At 47.0% G+C, this 24,997-nt stretch overlaps 1 protein-coding gene across 1 annotated transcript; it reads right to left on the bottom strand.

The window, feature by feature from the left end:
* Window positions 1-7,051: 7,051 nt before the first annotated feature.
* On the bottom strand, window positions 7,052-8,863 carry FCRL6 (Fc receptor like 6; the record flags this gene model as incomplete). Its single annotated transcript, XM_081121905.1, is given in 8 exon segments — window positions 7,052-7,155; window positions 8,124-8,276; window positions 8,279-8,331; window positions 8,333-8,369; window positions 8,514-8,548; window positions 8,550-8,591; window positions 8,593-8,656; window positions 8,659-8,863. Coding segments are annotated over 8 exon segments (693 nt in total).
* Between the last annotated feature and the right edge of the window lie 16,134 nt (window positions 8,864-24,997).

Genomic DNA, 24,997 nt, shown 5'->3' with positions numbered 1-24,997 from the left:
ACTTAGGAGACAACAGGCACTGCTGCTGGGACATTCAACCCAACTTGGCGTTTTGTGGTTTTTTGGTTTTGTTTTTTAGTATTTTTAAATTAAATTTTATTTTTTAATCACAGTTTACATTTGATATTATTTTGCATCAGTTTCAGGTGTACAGCAGAGTGGTTAGACAATCATATACTTTATAACGTGGCCCCTGCTATCAAGTCCAGTCACCTGCCTCTTCACCGGCTCAGCCCAGCATGGACACAGAGACTCAGCACACTGCCTAAGGGCCGGTTCCTTGTCTCTCCAGCACCACAGATCCCAGAGTGGTTCCTGCTCACACACACACCCTCTTCCCTCAACTGCTCTCCCTTAACTCTGATTTGTCTGCTCTTCTTTCCAAAAATCAACTTGCTGGGCTGCATGTCCTTTGCTTGCCTCATGCTATTGTCCTCAAAATGCAGGCTTTGTGCTATCTGCATCATGATCACACGGAGCCCTGGTTACAATGCTAATTCCTTGGCCCCACTCCAGACCCAGGGAATCAGGAGAGGGGTATCAGAGGCCCAGGCCTGCAAATCCACCTGCTGTGAAGGTCCTAGGGGATTTCACTGTACACTAATGGTTGAGAATGCCACACTGCCTGCTCCTCCGTTTTGCTGAAGCAGAGAGGAAGTTCCCCAGCCGGCTATGCCTTTGTCTCCAAGCACAAAAGGTTTCTTTCCCATGAGTAGAGCTGTGAAACGGCTGCCTTCTTGAGCTGGGCTTCCTAGAACCGGAGAGGGGATGCAGGGGCTTTGAGTCTGTCCTCCTGGGAGTCCACCTGGGAGTTCAAAGAGCTGTCACCAGGACTGGGAGGCAGTGGGGCGGAGGGGGGCAGGTGTGAGACTAGGAGCTTCAGCCTGAGATGTCAGCTTTTATTCCTTGATAGATGTAAGTGCTGAAAACAGAGTGCTGCTGCTCAAAGAAAAAAAAAAGTTCATAATCTACTGATCTTGTCCAACCCCTTATTTTACAAGTTAAAAATACAAGGAAGAAAACCCAGAGGTCCAGGTGGTATAAGGACTTCTCCAAGGCCAGAGTTTAATGGCAAAGCTGAGGCCCAAACCAGTGTGTCCTGGTGTCTTGCTGGCAGGACTACTTGATTAAACTCATTTGGAATGTAACAGAATATATCTGACGATGTCTCAACACATTGAAAGCTCTCAGTAAATGTAATTGTTGTTGGTGTCATGACTAGTTTGATTTGCATTCATTTGTTAGTAGTCACTTGTATTTGAGACTGGAGGTCCTCAAAGAGCCTGAAGGGAACGGCCTGAGGAAAGTCAGCTGGCTGGCCAGACGGGTCTGCACAGGGTGATATTTTTCTTAGCAAATTCAGCACCGATCGAGCTTCAGCTCTCCACAGTACAGGCTCAAAACTCCAGTCATCAGTGTCCCATAGTTGATAGGAATCCGGGATGCAGGCTGACTTAATCAGAGCTGTCATCAACTCACATATAAAATTAGCTATTCATCCTAAAAATATTTATGCAGCTCCAATTAAGTGTCAGGCACTATTCTAGATGTGCTGCCGCAGCGAGCAGGAAAACACAGTTTCCATTATAGTTAAAATGGGGAGTGGGGAAGAGAAGAGTACAAACCAAGTGAACAAATATATAACAGCAGGTCATCGAGCCCTGTGAGGGAAACAAAGCAGGACAAAGGAATCAGGAGGGATGGCAGAGGAAGCCCACTTCCCGAGGGCACCCAGATCCAATTCGCCAGTGGCAGCTGCATTGTCCTGATGTCTCATCCTGGCACACAGTCAATATTTGGAGTTATCAGCAGAAGGCTGCTGGGGGATCATGGTGTTAGACGAAAGGAGGTAATTGATGATGCAACCGTTTGGTTCAAATGTACCGTGCTTATGTAAAGTGCTTACATTAGCGGAAGCTGGATGAAGGTTATACAGAAATTCTGAAAAAATAATGACAGAAAACTTCCTTGACCTGGTGAAGAAGAAAGTCACACAAGTCCAGGAAACACAGACAGTTCCAATCAAGATGAACCCAAAAAGACCCACACCAAGACACATCATAATTAAAATGGCAAATGTTAAAGACAGAGAGAGAATCTTAAAGGCTGCAAGAGAGAGAAAGAAAGTTACCGACAAGGGAGCTCCCATTAGACTGTCAGCTGATTTCTCAAAAGAAACACTGCAGGCCAGAAGGGAATGGCATGAAGTATACAAAGTAATGAAAAGCAAGGGTCTGAACCCAAGACTACTCTATCCAGCAAGGCTAGCATTCAAAATTGAAGGTGAAATCAAGACCTTCGCAGATAAAAAAATGGCTAAAGGAGTTCATTACTGCCAAACCAGCTCTGCAAGAAATGCTCCAGGGGCTGTTGTAAGAAGAAGAAATAGAGAGAGAGGGAGGAACACAGGCATAAAGAATAATAATGGCAACAAATAAGTTCCTATCAATAATAACCTTACATTTAAATGGCTTACATGCTCCAATCAAAAGACATAGGGTAGCTGAATGGATAAGAAAGCATGACCCATATATACACTGTCTACAAGAGACCCACTTCAGAACAAAAGACTCACAGAGGATGAAAGTGAAGGGATGAAAAAAATTTTTTCAATGCAAATGGAAGTGAAAAAAAAACTGGAGTAGCAATACTCATATATGACAAAATAGATTTCAAAATGAAGGCCATAACATGAGACAATGAAGGCAACTTCATAATTCTAAAGGGCTCAATACAGCAAGAGGATATAACCCTGGTAAACACATATGCACCCAATATAGGAGCACCAAATATAAAAAACAACAACTTCTGGAGGACTTAAAAGGAGAGATCGACAACATGATCATCATAATAGGGGACTTTAACACCCCACTGACATCACTGGATAGATCTTCTAGACAAAAAAATCAACAAGGAAACAGGGACTCTAAACAACACACTACATCAAATGGATTTAACTTATATTTACAGAACATTTTACCCCAAAGCTGCAAAATATACATTCTTCTCAAGTACAAATGGGACATTCTCAAAAATAGACCATATGTTAGGACACAAACTAAGTCTCTATGAATTCAAGAGGATTGAAATCATATAAAGCATCTTCTCAGACCACAATGGCATGAAACTAGGGATTGACTACAATAAAACACCCAACACATTCAAACACATGGAGGCTAATAGTATGTTATTAAACGATGAATGCGTTACCAATAAAATCAAGGAGGAAATAAAAAACTTCCTGAAAACAAATGAAAATGAACACACAACAACCCCAAATCTATGGGACACAGTGCAAGCAGTCCTGAGAGGGAATTTCATAGCACTACAGGCCTACCTCAAAAAGCAAGAAAAATTTCTAATAAACTATCTAACCCTACAACTTAGAGAATTAAAAAGAGAACAACAGAAAATCCCAGAGTAAGCACAGGAAGGAAATAATAAAGATCAGAGCAGAAATAATGACATAGAGAATAACAGCAACAATAGATCAATGAAACCAAGAGCTGGTCCTTTGAAAAGATAAGCAAGATTGATAAACCTTTACCGAGACTCATCAAGAAACAAGGAGAGAGGACCCAAATAATAAAATCAAATACTGACAACACAGGAGTACAACAGATTGTAAGCAAATACTATGAACAACTGTATGCCAACAAGCTGGACAACATGGATGAAATGAATGAATTCCTGGAAAAATACAACTTTCCAAAACTGAATCAGGAAGAATAAAAAAACCTGAATAGGCAGATAACAACTGATGAAATTGAAACAGCAATAAAAAACTCCCAGCAAACAAAAGCCCTGGCCTGGAAGACTTCACAGGGGAGTTCTACCACACATTCAAAAAAGAACTAACACATATCCTCTTCAAATTCTTCCCAAAAAATCCAAGAGGAACCCTGGCCAGTTTGGCTCAGTGGTTAGAGTGTCAGCCTGGGTACCAAAGGATCTCAGATTTGATTTTCAGTCAAGGGCACCATTAAAAAGAAAAAAGGTCCAAGAGGAAGTAATCTCTTTTTATGAGGACAGTATTATACTAGTTCCAAAACCAGATAAAGATACTACAAAGAAAGAGAATTACAGGCCAATATCCCTGATGAACACAGATGCTAACATCCTCAACAAAGTATTAGCAAATTAGATCCAGCAATATATTTAAAAAATTATACACCATGATCAAGTGGGATTTATTACAGGGATGCAAGGCTGGTACTATATTCACAAATCAATAAATGTGATATATTACATAAACAATTTGAAAAACAAAAATCACATGATCATATCAATAGCTGCAGAAAAAACATTTGACAAAATCAAGGGAGGTGGAAGGGGCCAGCAGGGGGATAAAAGGGGACATCTGCAATACTTTCAACAATAAAGATTAAACCTATTTAAAATAAATTGTCTTTGGGTCTCAAAGTTAGGTATTAGAGCCAGGAGTATGTACAGCCATTTTTTTATAAAAACTCTTGGCAAAGTGGGAATGGAAAGATCATACCTAAACATAATAAAGGCCATATATGATAAACTTATAGCTAACATCATACTCAATGGGCAAAAACTAAAACCATTTCCACTAAGAACTGGAATAAGACAGGGGTGTCCACTTTCACCACTCTTATTCAACATAGTACTGGAAGTCTTAGCCACAGGTATCAGACAAGAAGAAAACAAAAATTAAATTCAAATTGGAAAGGAAGAAATAGAACTGTCATTATTCACAGAAGACATGATATTGTATGTACATGGAGAACCCTAAAGACTCCACCAAAAGACTACTAGATTTAATAGATGAATTCAGCAAAGTAGCAGGATACAAAATTAACACCCCAAAATCAATGACATTTTTACACACTAATAATGAACTCTCAGAAAGAGAAACTAAAAAAACAATTCCATTTACCATGGCAAAAAAAAAATTAAGATACTTAGGAATAAACCTAACCAAGGAGGTAAAAGACATGTACTCAAAAAACTACAGGACGTTGAAAAAAGAGACAGAGGAAGATGTAAACAAGTGGGAGAATATATCATGTTCATGGATTGGAAGAATCAACATCATTAAAATGTCCATACTACCCAAAGCAATCTAATTCCAACTGCCTAATTTCTTATGCCACTGCTCCCCTCATTTTCCCCAAGAAAACTAATGCACATGCATAAAGGGTTAACTGGCTGGGAACAGAACTTACTGCATTCCTGCATCATCTCAAAGTGAAAGCAGGTGACTCAGTGATCCGAGTCACAGCACCAGAAAGATGTTACCAAAAAGCCACCTGAGTTGGAGGGGACTCTTCCCTCCTCAGCTCTTGTCATGCTCATGAGAAAGAATTCAGACAAGCGACATAAAGCAATGTGGAAGCAAAGCAAGAGAGTTTAGTAAGAATATACTTGGCATAAAGCACAAGAGGACAACTCATCTAGTCTGAGTGCCCCACCTGGTGGGGGTTCAAGGGTTTTATGCTTTCCCCACCTATAGGTTTCAAGGTTCTCTTGCTGGATAGACTAGATTTCAAAGTCTCCCTTTTACATTGTTGCAGCTTTTCCCAGAATTTATGAGAACTTCTGGCAATTTTATTTTGGCAAGTCCCAAGACTACTGACGTCTCTGTTTCACTGGGTGAGATAAATAACACTTTTTTCCCTCCCCTTTCCCTCCTCCTGCCCTCGCAGCTATCTATCCTGACTACCAGTTGCATTGCAAACCTCACTGCCTGCCCTCTCGTAGTTGCTGCTGTTGTACAGAGAGCCTCATGCGTAACCCTCCCATAGCCAGGGTAGAACTAAACATGCAGTTTGGATACTGACCTTGTTCCCTGATCCAGTTTGCCTTCCTACTCTGCTTTCTTCTAATAGAATCTTCCTGACTGATTGGTGTCTCATCTCACAACACTGTATTCATTTCATAAGACACCTAGGAGAGCTTAGCAAGGCTTACAGTCAGGAAGAATAAGTTCTACACAAGACCACCCTTACTTCTGACACCAATTAATTGCAAGTTCTAGGGTTTCCCCAAACACCCTTAGTTTCAATAATTTGCTAGAAGTGCTCATAGAGCACACTGAAAGCTTTCATACTCACAGCTGCGTATCCTTTTATTACAGCAAAAGGATACAGATTAAAGCAGCCACAGGAAGAAGTGCATCATCAGTCCAGTAAAAGTACAAACACACCCTCTCCCTGTAGAATCTGAGGTCAGCGTTATGCTCTTGGTATCTACATGTGACAATACACACAGAAAAGCTCACTCAAGCTTTGGCCCTGTTTTTTTTGTTGGGGCTTAATGACATATGGCCCATATAGCTGGCCTTTAGTTTCCAGTCCTTCCAAAATTTGGGCTAATAGTTTTAGTCTCTAGCTCTTCTGGAGATAGAAAAGATACTGCGTGCCCCAAAGCCCTTATCATAAGTCATGTTGTTAGGATGCCTGGTTGCCAAGGTTCCTGAGAAAACAAGAATACTCTGATCAGAGATGACACTCCAGAGGTCTAAAGGTTACCTCCCAGTAGCCAATGGCATAGGTCAGACCTCTCCTTGGGTAAAGTTAAGTCTTCACTACATAATATGTTAAATTTTTCTTAAACAAGGTGAGGAAAAGGAAAGAAGGAATGAACCAACCAATCGAATTAAATAAGTCCAGACATGAGCAGACTCTTGACTATATTGGAAAGAATGCTCCTGGGGGAAAGGTCAAGGTCGAAGGACTCCAGCAGGGACACTCCATACCCACAGCCACCGAGCCCCTCTGTGAGCTGGCCGTGCTGCTCATGGTCCCTGAGTTGGGGGAGGGGACCAGGGTGAGGGGAGGAGAAACCTCTCCTGTGCCCTCTGAGACCTGGGAAGGCATAAAGATGCTGACGAGGTTGAGGCAGATTCCGACTCACTCCACCTTCTCCTGCTATTAGGTGAGGGATCCCCAGGCTGCGCAGGTTAAGATGGGCGCCTGCCCAGCAGGAGGTGGGAGTCCTGGGAGCTTTGCAGAACCCTTGGGAAAGGAGGCTGAGTCGAGGTCATAGTTGGAACCCTGAGTCCAGAGTCTCAGAGCCGCTCTCACAAGTCTTCAGGCTGCACCTGGAGCAGCTGCTGTTTCTCCCCTGACACCCTGAGGTCCTGGGAAGAGGGGGCCTGTTGTCTGTGAGGCCACAGAGCCTCCTCTGCAGAGAAGCAGGCTGACGATGTGATGCTCACCCGGCAACCAGGGGAGAGGAAATGCAACCAGCTGAAGAGGAGGCTCCTGCAGACCCAGGGATGAAACAGGGGCCAAACTGAGGCTTGGGGGCTTTCCACGGGCCTCCTGGGCCCACCTGCCCACAGCACTCCAGCTCCGGGCTCTCTTTGCTCATGTCCGTGTGTGGGCCTCTGTCAGGCTCCCCGCTCCCTAAAAGTTCTCGAACAAATACTTCCTTAGTCAGCTCGAATAGCCATAACAAAATGCCACAGACCGGGTAGCTCAAACAACAGAAATTTATTTTCTTATGGTTCTGGAGGCTAGAAGTCCCAAGATCAAGTGCCAGTAAACTAGGTTTCCTTCTGAGGCCCCTTCTCTTGGCTTTTAGGTGACTGCCAACTCCATGGGCTCTCTCATGACCTTTTTTTCCCAAGCCTGGAGCCTGGAGAGAAAGAAGAAGGGATGGAAGGAGAGATGGAGGAAGAGCGATCCATGGAGCTCTCTAGTGCCTCTTCTCATAAGGGCACCAATTTCATCCTTTGGGGACCTTATCTAACACTAATTACCTTCCAAAGGCCCCCAACGCTAAATAGCATCACCGTAAGAGGTAGGGCTTCAGCATACGCATTGGGAGGGAGTGACATTTAGCTGACAACACACACACTATGGCCTGTCCACAAGGGAAGTTTCCTTTGTCTCAGGCCCGCATTCAGATGGCTCAGATTTAGTGAAGCCCCAGGGAAGTGGTTCTCTAGAGGACCCACACCATCTGTGATTATACAAAGCGGCACATCTAGTTGCTCAGTGGCATGTGACTTGAGATTCCTCTTCTTCTACACAGTTGCCTCTTCCAAGCTCCCAGGCTCTCCACTGAGTGGCGGGAGGCGCACGGAGTAGCGGGGTCTGACCCTGGCCAACATGTGGGGCTCAGAGCTGGGCGGGGATAAGATGTACCATCCAGGGAGAGTGTCTCAGGCTGGCTTGTCTCTCTGGAGACCCTGTCCTCAGCCTCACAGGTGTGGTTCCCAGCATCCCACTCGGACATCACCGGGAAGAGTGGGGAGGCAGCTCCACCATGGGGGGCTGAGCAGCTCCCCAGAATCTCCCCTCATGGTAGAATGAGTACAGGATGGGAGGGGAGCCCCTCTGAGCCTCACTTCCTCCTGGGGCTCAGGGTGAGCAGAGAGCGGGACACAGGAGCTGGGGCAATACCCGAGGTGAGAGGTCAGCTGGAACACCAGGGCTTCTGGCTCTTCCTCCCTTACAGACCCTCCCCCACTCCCAGGGGGCCCCACTACCCAATGCCCAGACCCTGAGGTGCATCTTCATCCCTCCCCCACTTATTCCACATCCTGACCTCCAGCTGGGGACTGTTTCTAGACCCTGCCACCCTCAGGGCCTGCCTCGCACCAGTAAAGCCCAGTCTCCCTCCCTGGCTGGGATGTGGAGTTCTGGGCGGAGGCCCCTGTACTGCAAGGTCCAGCCCCCTTGTAGAAGAGGAGCCACGAGGCTGGCCTCTGGGGGTACAGTTTTGTCTGGCATCTCAGGGTCAGGGGGTTCCCCTCATGGGGCTTGGGAGAGGGGGCAGTGCTCAGCACAGGAGGCAGGAAGAGCTCTGGAGAGAGGTAAGCCCAGGGCTCAGGCGGGGAGTCCTGGAGGGTGAGGCCCCAGGAGGCTGAGGGAGACACTGTCATTGTCCCCCAGGACCTGGCCCCTCATCTTACCCACTGGCTCTGAGGCAACTCCCACACAGCCATGCCTCTGGAACCAGAGGGCCTTAGAGGTCATCTGGTCCCCAGAGGGGAAGGGTCTGACCCAGGTCTCAAGGGGGGCAAGTAGCAGAGCTGGTTCAGGGCTCTTCCTCTTCCCCCTCCCATGGGCATCTCCCCCCTCCTCCCTTGGCTCCAGATGTATCTTATATGTGGGGTGGGGAGGTGGGGGGCGGTGCCAGAGCGTGTGGACAGCATCATGGACATGTCAGGGCCCTGTGGATTGGCCCTGCCTCGGGGCAGCCAGACGGAGGGGTGCTGCCCAGAGAGCTGCTGACCTCTAGAGACTAGATCCCAGAGCAGCACCTTCCTCTCCTCCAATCCCCCGGCCGGTGACTCACCTTGAGCTTCAGGCTGTCCCTGAGGTTTGTCTGCCCACGTGTGGGAAGTAGGTCACCTCCCCAGTGCAGCTGTACCGGCCCCTGCTCCTCAATGTCGCCGTCCCCATGGTCAGAGGGTGGTTGTCCTTAGAGAAACAGAGGGATTTTCCGTGTTTGTAGAATTTCACCTGGAACAGGGCTGAGTTCTTCCTTCCCTGGCATCACAGAGGCAGGATGTCTCCTTCAAACACGGGATTTGGCCAAACATGGAGGAACAGCTGGACTGTGAGACAGGGGAACAATGTCACCCTGGAGCTGCAGGTCCCATCAGTCCACTCTCTCACTCTGTCTCCCAGCCTAGGGCCTCCCTCTGAGGATGGAGGCCCCCAGACAGTGCTCCACAGCTGTCCCTGTCCCTCAGTCCTTCACGCCAGACTAAGACAGGGCCTCTGCTCCTGTTCCCCCCGCTCTGTCTCTCCTTTCTTCTCTCCTCCTCCTTCCCCCTCTCTTCTCTCTGTTCCTCTCTCCCTGACCCTCCTGTGTATTGGGTTTTCCTCACCCTTGACATGTTTAATTCTAGGTAGGATCCTTCCAACCACTTGGCCATCTTATTCTGGTTGAAGAGATTCCCCTGTCACACTTCACATCCTGCCTTGGCCCAGCCTGACTCAGTAGCCCCCACACCCAGTGACAGCTCCCCGTCCAGGCCCTGTGAGCATCGGGAATGGGGACGCCTCCTCAGAGGGGACCCCAGGCTCACACTCCATCAGTGCCATGTTCCAGTCCCCATCCACAGCAGAGTATGAGTGACACCGAGGGGGTAGAATCTATAATGCTTTATATACATTATTTATTATAGCAAACGAGTAAGAACAACTAAAATGTTCATTAATAAGGGATTGGTTAAATAATATGGTCCAGCCATATAATGAAATACAGTGTAGCCAAGAGAAAGAAAGGTAAGTGTATGGGCAGAACAAAGCTCTTTTCTTTGCTGTGGCCATCCACAATTTATGAGAAGCATCTGGTAATTAAACCCCAAGATTGTTGTCCCCTCTGATTAAACAGCTCCTCTGTTCAAACTGTGGGACAAGATGAGCTACTCTCAAGGCTACGTACTTGCATCCCCCTCCTCCCTGCTGTTTTCACAGCTCAGGGACAATTCACATCGAGGACTCTCTAGTTAGTAGAAAGTTCCCTTCCCCAACCCCCTTCAAACAAGCTTCTTTTGAACGCTTCATAACTTTTGCTCTGAGCATGTTTTACAGGCCTGGGAGAAATACTGATAAGACACCTCCCTAGGACATCTGCTGGGCTGTCTCCTGGAAAGCAAACAAACTGTAACTTTTCAAGACAACCTCCCTGGTATCTGCTCAACTTCAAGACAATCCAAACCCCTTCCTTCCATGTCACCTACCAACAGCACCTGCTTAAAAGCAGGCTGGCCCTTTGTTTCTTGCCCTTGTATTGATTGCCAATGCACCAGCCCTTCCCTTCTTGGGGAAAGTAAAAGAAACTTTCTATCTGTATCTCTTCTTTTTGTTGTGAAATCTTTCACAGCACATGTGTCACCGACCAAAACCTAACAGTAAGTACATAATACCTATATAGAATTAGCCCCAAGATAAAGCGTTAGTGAAAGAAAATTTAAAGCAACACATAGAATTGTGTGCACAGCACACCTACACCTCCATTTGTGTATAAAAGATATACATACACATATCCACACACATTTATATGCTTGCATATGCATACGTATAAAATTTTCAGAATATAGTGGATAGACTGGTTAACTCGTGGGCTACGATTTTCACAATGTACTTCTTTGTTTTATATTTAAAGCAAAGGTTTTCACCACATTCACACTTACTTTTCAATTGAAAAAAACTGGATAAAATACAAGAGTCTACCCTTCTTTATTCTCTCATACATCCTTCAGTAAACCTCCCTACTTTACCTGAATATGGATCCATTCCTGGCAACTGAAGGTCCTAAGCAAGAACTGAGTTTCTCAGTGAACAATGAGAATGGTTGGAGGTGAGGGGCAGCCTCCGGAATCAAAAGCCCAGGATACTGTCGCTCAGGCAGAGGCGGATGAGCAGGTGAGAAGCCTGACAGCTGACAATGGGCCTGAATTTTGCTGGTGGCAGAAGATAAGAGGGATAAAAAGCATGCTTGAGCCCACGTCCTTGGAGTTACACGCCAAGGTCCTGGGTAGTATTGGAAGACATGTGAGGTTAGCAGATGCCATCTTTATTCAGAGACAAAAAAGAAAAAAGGATTTTCTGCTGGCAGTTGGTTCTGTCATTGCTTTCTCTCTCTCCGGTTATGGAGAAGGTTCATTGTGCCCTGTAGGATGAGCTCCCATAGAGCATCCTTTGGCTACTGCTGCCAGGGTTAGGACTTCAGTTGGTGGAGAGGCTGGAGCAAACGGGAGAGAATGGCTGAGAAGGAAAAACAGAATGTGCACAGGCACAGACATTTGTCACTGGGTGCCAGAGAGCACAGGGAAGCCCAGGGCCATTCACAGGAGGGAAGAGGCCCTGAGACCTCCCTTGCCTTCAGATCTGGAATATACCATTTCACAGATGGGCTCAATGCCTGAGCTCAGTAAGACAGAAGTAGCCTGACTGACTAATCAGAGTCCAGGTCTGCAGTGACTTCAGCCAGAGAACTGTCCCCTCAGACAGACACTTCCAAAACAGCCTGGGTGGTCAGAATGGGACATGAATGCAGGCATACACACGGGCACAGCAGGGACATGACATTAAAGAGGCACTATACTTTCTGTCACTGGAATCTGCAATTGAGTAAAGTATAGGGACTAGATTTGATAATAAGGACTTCCTGGCAGATAGAGTGGTTAAATATGAGGATGTGGGTACAGGATGATGAGCCCCCTTACTTCTTCTTCCTACCCAGATTTGGAAAGTGCCAGCCCCCACCGCTTTCCCAGCTCCACCTGGAAAATTTCTGCACAGCGTGTGGCCATCCTGGCTTTAGGGTCTCCATGGATCCAGCCCAAGGTATACCTCTCCCCACTCTCCGTCTCCTCTGCTTCAGGAAAAACCAGGAAAGGAGGCTCGATGGGACTTAAATGACAAGAACCTTGTCCTCTAAGAAGAGGTATGAAGGAGAAGGCCTGTGGTGGGGTCGGGGGACTTTATAAGAGAGAACTTGACTTTGGTGTCAACTGTTAGGGGAAAGGTGGATCTTCATACAGGATACCAGATCCGAGGAGGTAGATCTCAGCAGGTGGGAAGGACTCCTAATCTCTCAGGAACCTGGTTCCAACTTGAAGAAAGTAAATGGACAATTATAGTCACCTGGTGACTGATGCTAGGCTGGCTTCCCCACAGGCCAGGAACTGAGAAGAGAGACGGCTAAAGACGCCTAAACTATATCTTGTAAGACAGATTTCTATTACTCCTTTTTTTTAAGTTTCCCTTTTTCTTTCCTTAGACTTTAGTAAAGACTTGTCTAAAGCTTTCAGCCTGTCTCAGCTGCATTTTGAAGGGGAAGCAGAGACCCCAAAGCTCAGCATGGTAGACATCAGCCATGGTAATCAAGGAGAGCCCCCAGAGAAGATGAACCTCAAAAGCAGAGAAAACCTCAGGTCTATGTGGTCCAGTGGGCCCTCCAACCTGGAGATCCTTGTTCCACAACCAACTCCAATGGCTCTGAATTTTGTTGTTATGAAAGAAGGCAATATTTCCTTTCAAAAATATAGACTAAGCAGTAATTGGCTCTCTCCCCTTGCAGGAAAGTGGACTTCTTCCACTCCAAACCATCTTTCCCAGGGTTGGCTCCAGAAAATAATTCATTTGACTCTGTGAAAATACAGATGACTCTTGGTTTAGAGTGATAAGGGATTTGTTTATGCTTATTTAACCTCAGGTACTACATGGACCTTGTATGTGAATAAATGTGTCTCATCAACGATGTCCTATTATGTTCCTTTAACTTCTACTTGGTCATGTTCAGTTTTCTGAGTTTGGTGCTCACTTAGCATGGCCATGAGTAGAATATCTTGCAAGCCTGGTATGGGTAGGGGGGGGTTGTCATGTTGGTGACAAACCAGGAGTAGTAGAAGGCTACACAGGAGGTATGGTTTGAGCTGTTGTAGAGCATGCGCTCTGAGTCACATCTCTCTCTCAGGCCCACTCCTACCTCATTACATGAAATCACACTGATTTCTTTTTAGTTGCTACTGCCTTCCCCAAGTTCTTTTAATATGCAAATACTTCTAGAAAAATAAAAGAAAACCACATTACATCTGTTTAGAAACTGTTTTAATATGTTTGTAAATGTTCAGAAAAAAATGTAAATCTCCTTGGGTAAAGCAGGCTTAGATGAAGCTGTGAGCTCATTTTGGTAAATATGCAAGTTTAAGCATGTAAAACAAAGAGATTTAAACCAATCTAAGCTTCAAAGGGCAGGAGTTAAGAGTCAAAGTATGGCAGCCAAAAAATATTTTCTTGACTGAAAGAGACCCTCCTGGGACTCTCCCACAAATGACCTACATAACAAGGGCAATATTTTTCTTCTTCAATTCAACTCAACAAAGATCTTTTTAATTCTATATGTAAGGCACTGTGCTAGGTGAAACTGGGAATACAAAATTGCATACAACAGTCCTCATTCCCAGGCAGTCTAACCCTGCAGTAAAAATACATATGGAGAAACAAAGCAAAGGGTCATAGTGCCAGGACAGTTCAAAGAGGGGAGATAGACCACCAAGTTGGAGGGCTCAACTAGCATCCAAAGGGGATTTGGAGACTATTATAAATTAAATAATTTGTATGCGAAAGAACTGGCACTGAGCTAGGAAATCACAGGATACTTTAGGAAACATCAGATGGTTAGGTCTGGATGGAACATAAAGTAGGAGTAGGGAGTTAGTGGAAAATAAGGGTGGAAGCAAAGATTGGGACCCTCTGAGCAAGACAAGGCAAAGGATGTTTAGGGTCAATCAGCAACACATGTCCTTGGTTGTGTCCCATTTTTTTCTTCCTCTGAGAGCTCATCCCTAACCACCCACGAGGACAATGATTCCTAGGCACACTTTCCAGAGGGGCTTCTGGGGCAGACATCTTTCAACAATGAGCTGAGTCCTTGGTTCTACTCTTAATCAGAAACACTCACCTTCTCACCCGGCTCGGTGCTTTTCTCCTTCAGCCACTCTTCCCAGACTCTTTCCATTTGCCAAATCCCTGACCCCCTCCACCAGCCTTGGTACCTCTTACCCTCCTGCCCTTTCACCCCCTGGCTACCTTTGTTCCTCTTGAGAGTGACTAGCAATAGAAAGGTACCCAACCGCATTGTCCAAGCGCCTGCCTGCTTCCTCCTTGATGGACAAGAGAGACTCCTGATGATTAAGTGCTAATCGCAGATGAGCCTTCTTTGAGAGCCCAGCATGTCATACGTTCACTTCTCACTCTCCGACTCTCCTCATGTCTTCCTCCATCACTCCTCGGACGTGTCTCTTGAACCCATCCGACGTTCCTTCTTGTCAGATGGCAGAAGCAGGCATCACAGGAAGGAGTGTGAACACACACACCGAAGGACTAGGGTCTCTTGATGTGCGAGAGGGTCGGCAGAGGCACCATACTGTTTACTCTCAGTTACGGGCTGATTTGTGTCCTCCCAAATTCATGCGTTGAAGCCCTAAGTTCCAGCACCTCAGAATATGACCGTATTTGGAGACAGTGCCTTTAAAGATGTGATTAAGTTAAAATGCACCCATTGGGGTGCGCACTGAACCAATATGGCTGGAGGAGACCACCAGGGGTGCTTGTGCAGACAGACAGCCCGGGAAGGAAGCAGCAAAAAGGTGGCTGCCTGACACCAGGGAGAGGGGCTCAGAGCAGCGCGACTCCGCTGCCGCCTCGATCTTGGACTTGCAGCCTCCAGGGTTGTAAGAAAATACATGTCTGTTGTTTCAGCCGCCCAGTCTTTGGTATTTTGTTGTTCTGGCAGTCCCGGGCACTAAGGCACCCTCCCAAGGCCATGCTGCAGTAGAAGAGATGGGCTGGAGGGAAGTTTTTGAGATTACAGGTGCCTACCAAATACCTGGCTCCTTCAGAAGCATCAGTCTTGTCCTGACACTCCAGCTAAATCTGCCGTTCCTTGAGTTTTAGGATCCTGCTGCCCTGGACCCAACTGATTGGACCAAGGCCAGACCAGTACGTTTGTAAGAGAGTGGATTGTCATAGAGTGCTGATTCCCGGGGAGACCCTCTCTCGGGGAGCTTAGAATATAAAACAGAGGGTAAAGAGCAGTGGAAGCAGAGGCAAGAAGAGCCTAAAGGTAGGAGAGAGAGAGAAGCTGGGCAAGGGGGGCATTCGGAGGGGCCACCGCGGCCCGAGCAGCCAGAGCTGCACTCTTCTGGGAGGCCGGGCTGGCAGACAGTTGAGACCGGCCCTTACTTGTCCTTGTGTCCTTAAAATCAACCCTCGTCACTCAAGCTGCCCTAAGCCCGAGCCTATCTCTTTCTTACAATCTGAAAGGAGCGACCTACAATAGTATTTGTTTGCTAGGGCTTCCATAACAAAGGCTGAGGGCTTAAAAACAGATTTTTCTCTCTCACAGTCCTGGGATTAGAAGTCCATGATCAAGGTGTGGGCAGAGTTGGTTTCTCTGAGTGCCATGAGGGAAGGATCTGCCCCAGGTCTCTTTCCCTGATTTGATGACTGTCTTCTCCCTGTGTCTTCCCTCTGTGTGCAAATTTCTTTTTTTTTTTTAATGTATCTTTATTGTTGAAAGAATTACAGATGCCCCGCTTTTCCCACTAACCCCTTCTATCCCACCCCCACCCCCCACCCCAGGCCTTCCCCATTATTGTCTGTGTCCACCGGTTATGCATATATGCATATAAATTCTTTGGTTAATTCCCCCCAAGCACCCGTCACATTGGATTAGGACCCACCCTAATGACCCCTTGTTAACTTAATTACCTCTTGAAAGATCACATCTTCAAATATGGTCCTATTCTGAGATGCTCGGGGTTAAGACTTCAACATACAGATTTGGATGGGGTAGGTATAATTCATCCATAACAAATAGGCTTGTATCTAAACCCAGGACATTTCCCAGCAGGCCCCCTCCCCCAGCCAGGCAGCTTTCCTCACTTGACATTCCCCCAGACCTCCACCTCCACATCTCCACCGACCTCCAACCCACTAGCACAAACTAAAATATATACTGATATGAAAAGGAATCAGGGACGTTTATTAAGTGAAAAAACAAGTCGGAAAACAACCTGTTAGCATAAGCACATTAATGCTTAAGAACAAACCTGTATATTTTATACATGTAATAAAATAATATAACTGCACAGGGAATAAACCAGGTGATCAGAAAACAGAGGGAAAGGACATAACATCTTCTTCAGGCTATAAGAGGCCGAGAAAGTCAAGGGGAGGCAGCATGTTTGAAATAATATTTGGAATGATAAAGGAGCCCTGAGCATGCTGGTAAACAGGGCAGGGATGGGATATACTGAATAACTGATAGCACAGGACCCTTGGGTAGGTGGAAAGAGTGGAATTAAAAGCAGAAGCTGCCCTGTCCAGTGTGGGTCAGTTGGCTGGAGCATCATGCCATACACCAGGAGGTTGCAGGTTCGATTCCTGGTCAGGGCACATACCTAGGGTTAAGGTTTGATCCCTGGTTGGGGCGTGTAAGGGAGGCGGCAGATCAGTGTTTCTTTCTCTCTCTCTCTCTCTCTCTCTCCCCTTCCTCTATCTCTAAAATAAATTTAAAAAACATATCCTCAGGTGAGGGTTTTTTAAAAAAGCAAAAATTGATTAAGCAGTGCGAGAAAAGTAAAGGGAAAGAAAAACAAAAACTCTATAGAAACTAACATGAAGAAAATCCTGAGGAATGAGAAAGAAAAATGTAAAGACTCTAGTGAAATGGCCTCAGCCTCAGCACAATGAGAGGTGAGATCGCTCACTGCTGTGAGCTGAACTGTGCCCCCCAAATCCACACGTTGAAGTCCTAACCCCAGTACCTCAGAATGTGACTGTATTTGGAGATGGGATATTTAAAGAGGTAATTAAGTTAAAATAAGGCCATTAGGGTGAGTCCTAATCCAACAAGACTGGTGTCCTTTTAAGAAGATACTAGGATGCCGAGACATGGGGAAGACCACGTGGGGACACAGCGAGAAGGCAGCCACCTGCAAGCCAAGGAGAGAGGCCTCGGAAGAAACCAGCCTCTGCTCTTGGATTTCCAGCTCCAGGATTGCGAGAAGGCGCATATCTGTTGTTTAAACCCCCAGCCTGGGGTATTGGTTATTGTGGCCCAAGCTGACCCAGACAGCCACCATGCCCGTGTGTGCTCAAGGAGAGAGGAAGACTTGCAGTCCCACCCGAAATAGGAGAGGGGGCGACGGCCACGCCCTGGAGGCTGACAGAGAGCAGCCCGCCCAGGCCAGGGGCGCTGTTGAGGTCAACCCCTCTTTCATGTCTCTTTTCCATTCCCCAGTTACTGCCTCGGTTCAGACCAGGCTGCTGCGGTCACCTTCATGCTGGATGGGAGGTGCGCAAGGAGCCTCGTCGGTTGACAGCCGCCAGCTGCAGAACCGCTGGATGTGTGTGGCTCCCAGCCAGTGACTGAGCACAGGGGCTACGAGAGACAGGCCATGCGGCCTGTGTGACACGGGGCATCACTGAGGGCACCCCATCAGCCTGCTGAGATTTCCCAGCGCCGCACTGTGTCCGAGGCTCCCCCCGTCCACTCCTCCCTCGCTCCCCATCTCCTTTCGCGGGTGTCACACCTGCGTCGTGTACGGTGTCAAGGCTCCCTGGCGGCTCCTGCTTGGCTGCTCGTTCTCCACAGGCCCAGTGTTTCCCCAGCGGCCCTTGGCCTTGCCTGCTGATTTTGGTCTTGGTCTCTGCTCTTAACTGACCTCATTGCCTCCGGTCTTCCTGCGCTTGATCCATCCTTCACACTGCTGGAGTCCTTCTTCTCAAACGCAAATTATTATTTTTTAATCCTCACCGGAGGATATTTTTTCCATTGCTTTTCAGAGAGAGTGGAAGGGAGAGAGAGAGAGAGAAAGAAATATCGATGTGAGAGAGACACACTGATGGGTTGCCTCCCACACCCGCCCTGTCAGGGGATCGAGCCTGCAACCAAGGTATGTGCCCTTGGCCAGAACTGAACCCAGGACCCTTTAGTCTTTGGGCCAGTGCTCTAACCTCTAAGCCAGGGTTCAAACACAAATCTTGTCACACTTCTGCTTTCATTCTTTTCAACATGTCTGGTCCCTTACAAGATAAAATTAAAAGACTTAAGTCCCTTCCGATTCAGCCTGTGCTCAGCTGTGACTCATACCCACGGCCCCTGCGGGTCCCCTTCTTACAGCCACACAGAACTATCTGCACTTCTCCAAACTCCGGTGCTGTCACATCAAGATCTGTGGCCCTGTAATTTCTTCTTCCTGGAACATTCTTTTCCACTCCCCAGTACCCTCCATTCTACCACACACAAACACACACACACACACACACACACACACACACACACACACTTCTCTTAGCAATCTTTAAATTCCTACTAAGACCCACTTCAAATGTCCCCTTCTCTGTAAAGCTTCCTGGACACGCCCAAGCACAGGAAATCATGCCTCTTTGTGCTATTTTTGTTCCCAATGCTAACATCTCTATGGCATTTATCAAACTGTCCTGCAACCCTTTGTCTCTTAGAGGAAACTTTAAGAAATAAAGCCTTCTTTGTATCCTCAACACTAGCACAGTTCCTAGCACAAAGCAGGTGCCCAAATTTTGTGTACTGTTAAGTATATCTGTATGTACACACACACACACACTACATATAACAAAATTAAAGTTCCAGCTCATATCCCAGTGTCTTGGTCCATCATTGGCACCCTGGCCAGGCTCTTCTCTCACTAACTGCCCCTCCAGCCCAGCATCTGCCCTCCCCCCTCGTGCCATCACAGGTCTGCTGTTCTTCGCCCCTTGGTGGATTGAGACGCAGGTGAGTATTTGAAGAGTCATAGACTGAAGAAGTATCACAACCACTGAATCTATGCCGGGAGTCAGAGGTGGACAGGGAACATCTCCCTTTCCTAGGGAGGGAGTCCTTAGATCACCAAGAAAAGCAAGAGATCAGATCTCCCCAAGAAAGGTTTTCTGGCCACCTTTTTATCGCGTAAGTTAATTCAAGTAAATTTCTATTACTTACAACTAAAGGACATTAATGAATTCACTTGGAAGATCATTGTTAGGAAGGAAAGGACTTGCTTGAGAGGTGTAGAGTGGAAGGGGTCAATGGGGGAAAAGGGGGACATCTGTAATACTTTCAACAGTAAAGATAAATTAAATTTTAAAAAAAAGAAAGTCAATGTTGGCCTGGACACAGCAGGGCAGGGGTGGGGTGGTGGGTTAGATGATCCTTTCAGGTCCCTTCTAAGAGGAGAGAACGCTTCCTCTGGCCAGTGGTTCTGGCCAGTGAAAACGCAGGAAGAACAGCGTCTCACAAATCTCCAGCCCCCACAGACAAAGAGACACACATAAGTCCCGGCAGAGTCGTTCGCCAGGGCAGCGAAGGCCAGGAGAAGCAAGGGCGCATTTCTCCCAGCAGCAGCAATGCTCCAGATTTAATGGGGCAAAGGAGACGGTCTCTTCTAGGCACAGGGTGGAAAGAGGAAGTGGAAAGAGGAATTGGAAAAGCTGTGGTCTCAGCTCAGCATGTTCCTTACATGGATATGAAAATAAGTTACCCTCGGTGAATAACGTTCCCCTCAGATGTCCACACCCTCGTCCCAGAACCTATGCATGTTGCAGTGTATACAAAAGAGATTTTGCACATGTGATTAATGAAGGGTTTTTCAGTAGGGAGATTATCTTGGATTACCCAGAGGGGTCTGATGTAATCATTCGAGTCCTTGCAAAGGGACTAAGGAGAAGTCAGGGTCAGAAGAAGGCCAGCCCTGGCCTGTGCAGTTCAGTTGGTTGTAGTGCTGTCCCATGCACCAAAGGGTCAAGGGTTCGATTCCCAGTCAGGGCACATACGTAGGCTGTGAACTCGATCCCTGGTCAGGGCCTGTGTGGGAGGCAACCGATCAATATTTTGCTCTTACATCGATGTTTCTCCCTCTCCCCCTCCCCCTCCCCCTCCCCCTCCCCCTCCCCCTCCCCTCCCCCTCCCTCTCCCTCTCCCTCACCCTCACCCTCACCCTCTTCCTTCCTCTTGTTCTCCTTAAAAAACGTGTTAAACAATAAAGGAAGAAGACCAGGTGATGCCGAGAGCAGAGGGAAGCAGGATGAGAGACAGAAGATGTTCCATCACTAGCTTTTTAAAGATGATGAAAGAGGGCCAGAAACCAAGGGATACACCTGTATTCCTTAGTAGACAGCAAGTACCTAGAAGTATTGCCAGGATTAAATGATTTAATGCATGTAAGAGTAGTTGTTCAATAAATACTCGTTATTACAATTATCCCTGTATTGCACTATCCTATATGGTGGCCACAAGCCACAGGAGACTATTGAGCATTTGAAATGTGGCCAGTCTGAATTGAGGAATGCCACAAGCGTGAAATGCACCCAAATTTCAAAGACTTAGTACAAAACCAAATAGAACGTAAATTAGTTCAATAATTTTAATATCGATTACACCTTGAAATGATAATGCAGGGGTTGGCAAAGATAGGTCTACAGCTGTGAGTATGTGAAACAGAGTTAATCAAGCAATTGTAATAATCATAACCTGCATGTCTTTTTCCACACAAACAACTGTAAACCTACTTTTGCCCACCCCTGTATTTAAGATAGTGGATAAGTAATTAATTTCATCTGTTTCCTTTTACCTTTACATTACCTTTATATTGAGTGGCTGTGAGAATACTATATTTAAATTTCTATACGTGGCTCACATCGCATTTCTCTGAGTCTCTGGGTCTTGCTGAATGAAACAGTACAGAGGCCAGCCTGGCACATTCAGGGAAAGTGGCTGCGAGGCACTGACTTCTTTACAATTGTCCCTGGCACTCATCTGCTCCCTCTTGTCTGGACTTCTACGATGCTGACCAAGGGACGGTCCTAGGAGCCCCGTTAGTTCTTGATTGCCAGGTACAGCTAAACCAAGAGAGTGAGTTCAGCTGGCCTCAGGCACATGTGGGTCCCTGCCCCAGGACCGAAGGAAGTAAGTGCCACTTTCTGAGTCATCCAGTGAGCTGGGAACACCGCCCTCCTGTGTGGCTCAGCAGGCGTCTGTACCCTTCACACTGTAGACTATTCTTTTAATCCCTGCCATCTGCTGCAAAATGTCTACCCAACTGTCTGCCCAGTGCCTGAAATTCCACCATTTGGGCAATTCTTTTGAACAGGAGGTTTAATCTGTCGAGAACCTGTGCATGGGTCTGGTAGCCCTCAACCCTCAGGCGCCATCAGGAATTCGCCTTGCTTTCCTCTCTTCTCTGGCCCTGTCCTTCTCATCCACTCTCACCCCAAGAGTGGCCCTATACCAGAAAAGGCCCCCCAGCCCCCTTCTCCAACTGTCCCTAAAGACACACACACGGCCCCATACCAAAGGCTCCACTGCCCACCGTTACAGTGGCACTGACAAGTAAGGACAGCAAATTAACAAAGCTTGGCAGGCCGCAGGGCCTCCAGAGTCTCACTCAGGTCTCCCGGCCAGCCCCTGGTTAGGGACCTCAGCGGGCGTCCGCCACGGCCCCCTTCTCAGTAAGATCCTCACCCCAGACCCAGTGGGGGAGCCCTTCCTCATTCCGCACTTTGTGGGCCTGCAGACGCCTCCCGACTAGGCGATGTGCATGTCACAGGCTCTCTGTCCCTACTCCAGCACACGCCTCACAATCCCCATTAAAGCCCGTGTTTCTAATTAAATATAGAATTACCATAGATGCAGCAATTCTGCTTTGGGTCTACACCAAAAATAATTGAGAGCAGGACTCGAACAGGTATTTGTAGACCTGTGTACATACATGTTCCCTGCAGCATTACTCACAACAGCTAAGAGCTGGAGGCCACGTAAGTGTCCATCGAAGGATAAATGAACGGATAAGCAAAATGTGATATATACATACCATGGGATATTATCTGGTCTTTTACAAGGTAAGGAAATTCTGACATGCTACAACATGAATGAACCCTGAGGACTAGAATGGTTCTGAAACCAATCCAATGTGTGTTGGGGGGGGGGGGGGTTCCTCACATCACCAAACACTTCTCAGACACCAGCTGGGTTTCCTCACAATTCAGTGTGACTCCGTCTACCTGGAGATAGCATCAGATCCCACAGGCACCAGGCTGCCCCCTGCTTCAGACGCCAGCCTCAAGCCCAGGTTGTCCCCTGTGCTTCTGACCAACTGGCTATAGATTGGAGGTTCCAATGAGCCCCTCCTCAGGTTCCATTAATTTGCAAGAAAGGCTCACAGAACTCAAAGAAACATTTTACTTACTGATCACCAGTTTATTACAAAAGGGTATAACTCAGGAACAGCCCGATGGAAGAGATGCACAGGGCAAAGTTTGGGGAAAGGGCGTGGAGCTTCGATGCCCTCTCCAAAGCCACTACTCTCCCTGCACCTCCAAATAGCACCAAGCTGGAAGCTCTTTGAATCCTGTCCTTTTGGGGTTTTATGGATTGTCTCCACTGGCAAGCAGCCCCCATCCTTAGGTGGGGTCCAGAAGTCACCTCATTAACATAAAAGACACCTTTATCACTCTCATCGTTTAAGAAGCTCCAAGGGTTTTAGGAGCTCTGTGCCAGGAACAGGGATGAAGACCGAATATGTATTTCTCAATATAAATCACAATTTCACAGGGCATAATGCTAAGTGAAGACAGTCATCACAAAAGAACAGCTACTTTATGATTCCACCATAGGAGGTGCCTGAAATGGTCAATTTCATAGAGAGTTAGATCCGCGGTGACCAGGGGATTTGGGAGGGGAAAGTAGGAATTTATTGGTTAATGGGTGCAGAGCTTTATTTTGAGGATGAAGAAGTTCTGCAGGTGGATGGTGGGGATGGTTGCAAGACAATATGAATATGCTTAATGCCACAGGACTATACACTTAAAAATGGTTAAAGTGGAAAATTTTATATTATGGATATTTTACCACAATTTTAGAAAAAAGTGTACTTCCAAATAAGAAAAAAAAAAAAATTAAATGGCTTTGGTCAGAGCCAGGTTCTGACCAAAGATGTTTCTAAATGTACAGATCTGAGATGCTCCTCATCTTCCATCGTGGAGGGACCCCCACAGGAGAGCCCCCCGACCTCTCTCAGCCTCTCCAGGCACTTCTCCCCAAGGGTGGGCTTCCCCTGGACCTTTCTGTCTCTTCTTGGAACTTTCCGGCCTGAGAGCTCAAGTTCTTGTGAACCCACAGGGGAGGCTGCAGTCTGGGGTGTAAGTTTGGGTCGGGGGGGTTAGCAGGCACAGCTGGCTGCACACCTGAGAGCAGATGTCATTAGTGGAAAAGCTGATACTTTCATCTCCATCTTCTCTACTGAGACTCTCAGATGGTTGGTTCAGAACTCAAGCAGGGAAGAAAGAGGCGTTGGTCGCTGACCACCTGAACTCCCAGCACTGCTTGTTTTAGACCAGAAAGCCAAGTCCAGGGTTTTCTAGTTGGCCTAGGTTTCAGCAGTCTCATCTAAGGAAGGTGTGTGCTGTTATTAAGATATTGTCTCTAGGTTCCAAATTGACCTTTTCATATTTGTGCTGTGATGCCTAGTACAGGACTCTGCGATTACGGTTTTCTGTTGCTAGCTTGCTCCCTGTTAAGTTCTGCCCAGAGGGATGCTAGAGAGCAACTAGAGGCGGAAAGAGGGAGGACTGCTCTTCCTCCTGGCAGGTAGGCCCAGCAATGGCCTTCGTCCCAGCAGCAGTTTAGGCCCAGTCTCCAGCTTCTCTCAGCACTCCCAGGACAGGCCTCACCACCCACCCCAGAGGCGCCAGCACCAGACAGGCAGCCCCTCCTCTTTGCAGATCTGAGCCCAGCTCTGCTGGCTGCTCCTTGATAAGCAGAGGTAGTCAGAGTGGGACTTTGTTCAGAGGTTAATTCCCAGGTGTGGACAGCCTTTTCTCCAATAACTATTTGACCAATTTCTTACACTAAGTATTTTCTGATAGAATATCCAATATGATTGCTGTTTTCCTGTGGGGCCCTGAGTGCTTTGGGGATTAAGATTTGTGGCAGATAGACCCGTAGGGTGACCCTCATGATTCCTGTCCCCTGGTGACCTGTATAATCCCCTCCCTTTGAGTATGGGAGGACCCGAGACTGCTCCAACCCTTTGAATGTGGAAGAAGTGAAGGAATTTTGCAGTGACAGTTAAGGTCCCAGAACAGTTTACTTAGAGTTAATAAAAAGAGAGGTGATCTGCCCTAGCCAGTTTTGCTCAGTGGTTGGAGCATCAGCTCATGGACTGAAGGGTCCAGGGTTCGATTCTGGTCAAGGGCATGTACCCCTATTACAGGCTCAATACCTGGCCCCAGTTGGGGCGTGTGTAGGAGGCAACCAATCAATGTGCCTCTCTCACATCGATGTCTCTCTCTCTCTCTGAGAAGCAATGGAAAAAAAATATCCTCAGGAGAGGATTAAAAAAATAGAGAGAGAGAGGTGACCTGGAATGGGCCTGACTTAATCAGGTGAAAGCCCTTAAGAAAGGGTCTAGGTCCTCTCTGAAGTCAGAGATTCTCCCTGCTGACTTGATGAAGTAAGAGGCACATTAAGGAAG

This window comes from Miniopterus schreibersii, assembly GCF_964146895.1.
Source record: "Miniopterus schreibersii genome assembly, chromosome: 19".
NCBI classification, from domain to species: Eukaryota; Metazoa; Chordata; class Mammalia; order Chiroptera; family Miniopteridae; genus Miniopterus; species Miniopterus schreibersii.
The sequence above is the reverse complement of the archived record's forward strand: the minus strand, read 5'-3'. Positions and strand labels throughout refer to the sequence as shown.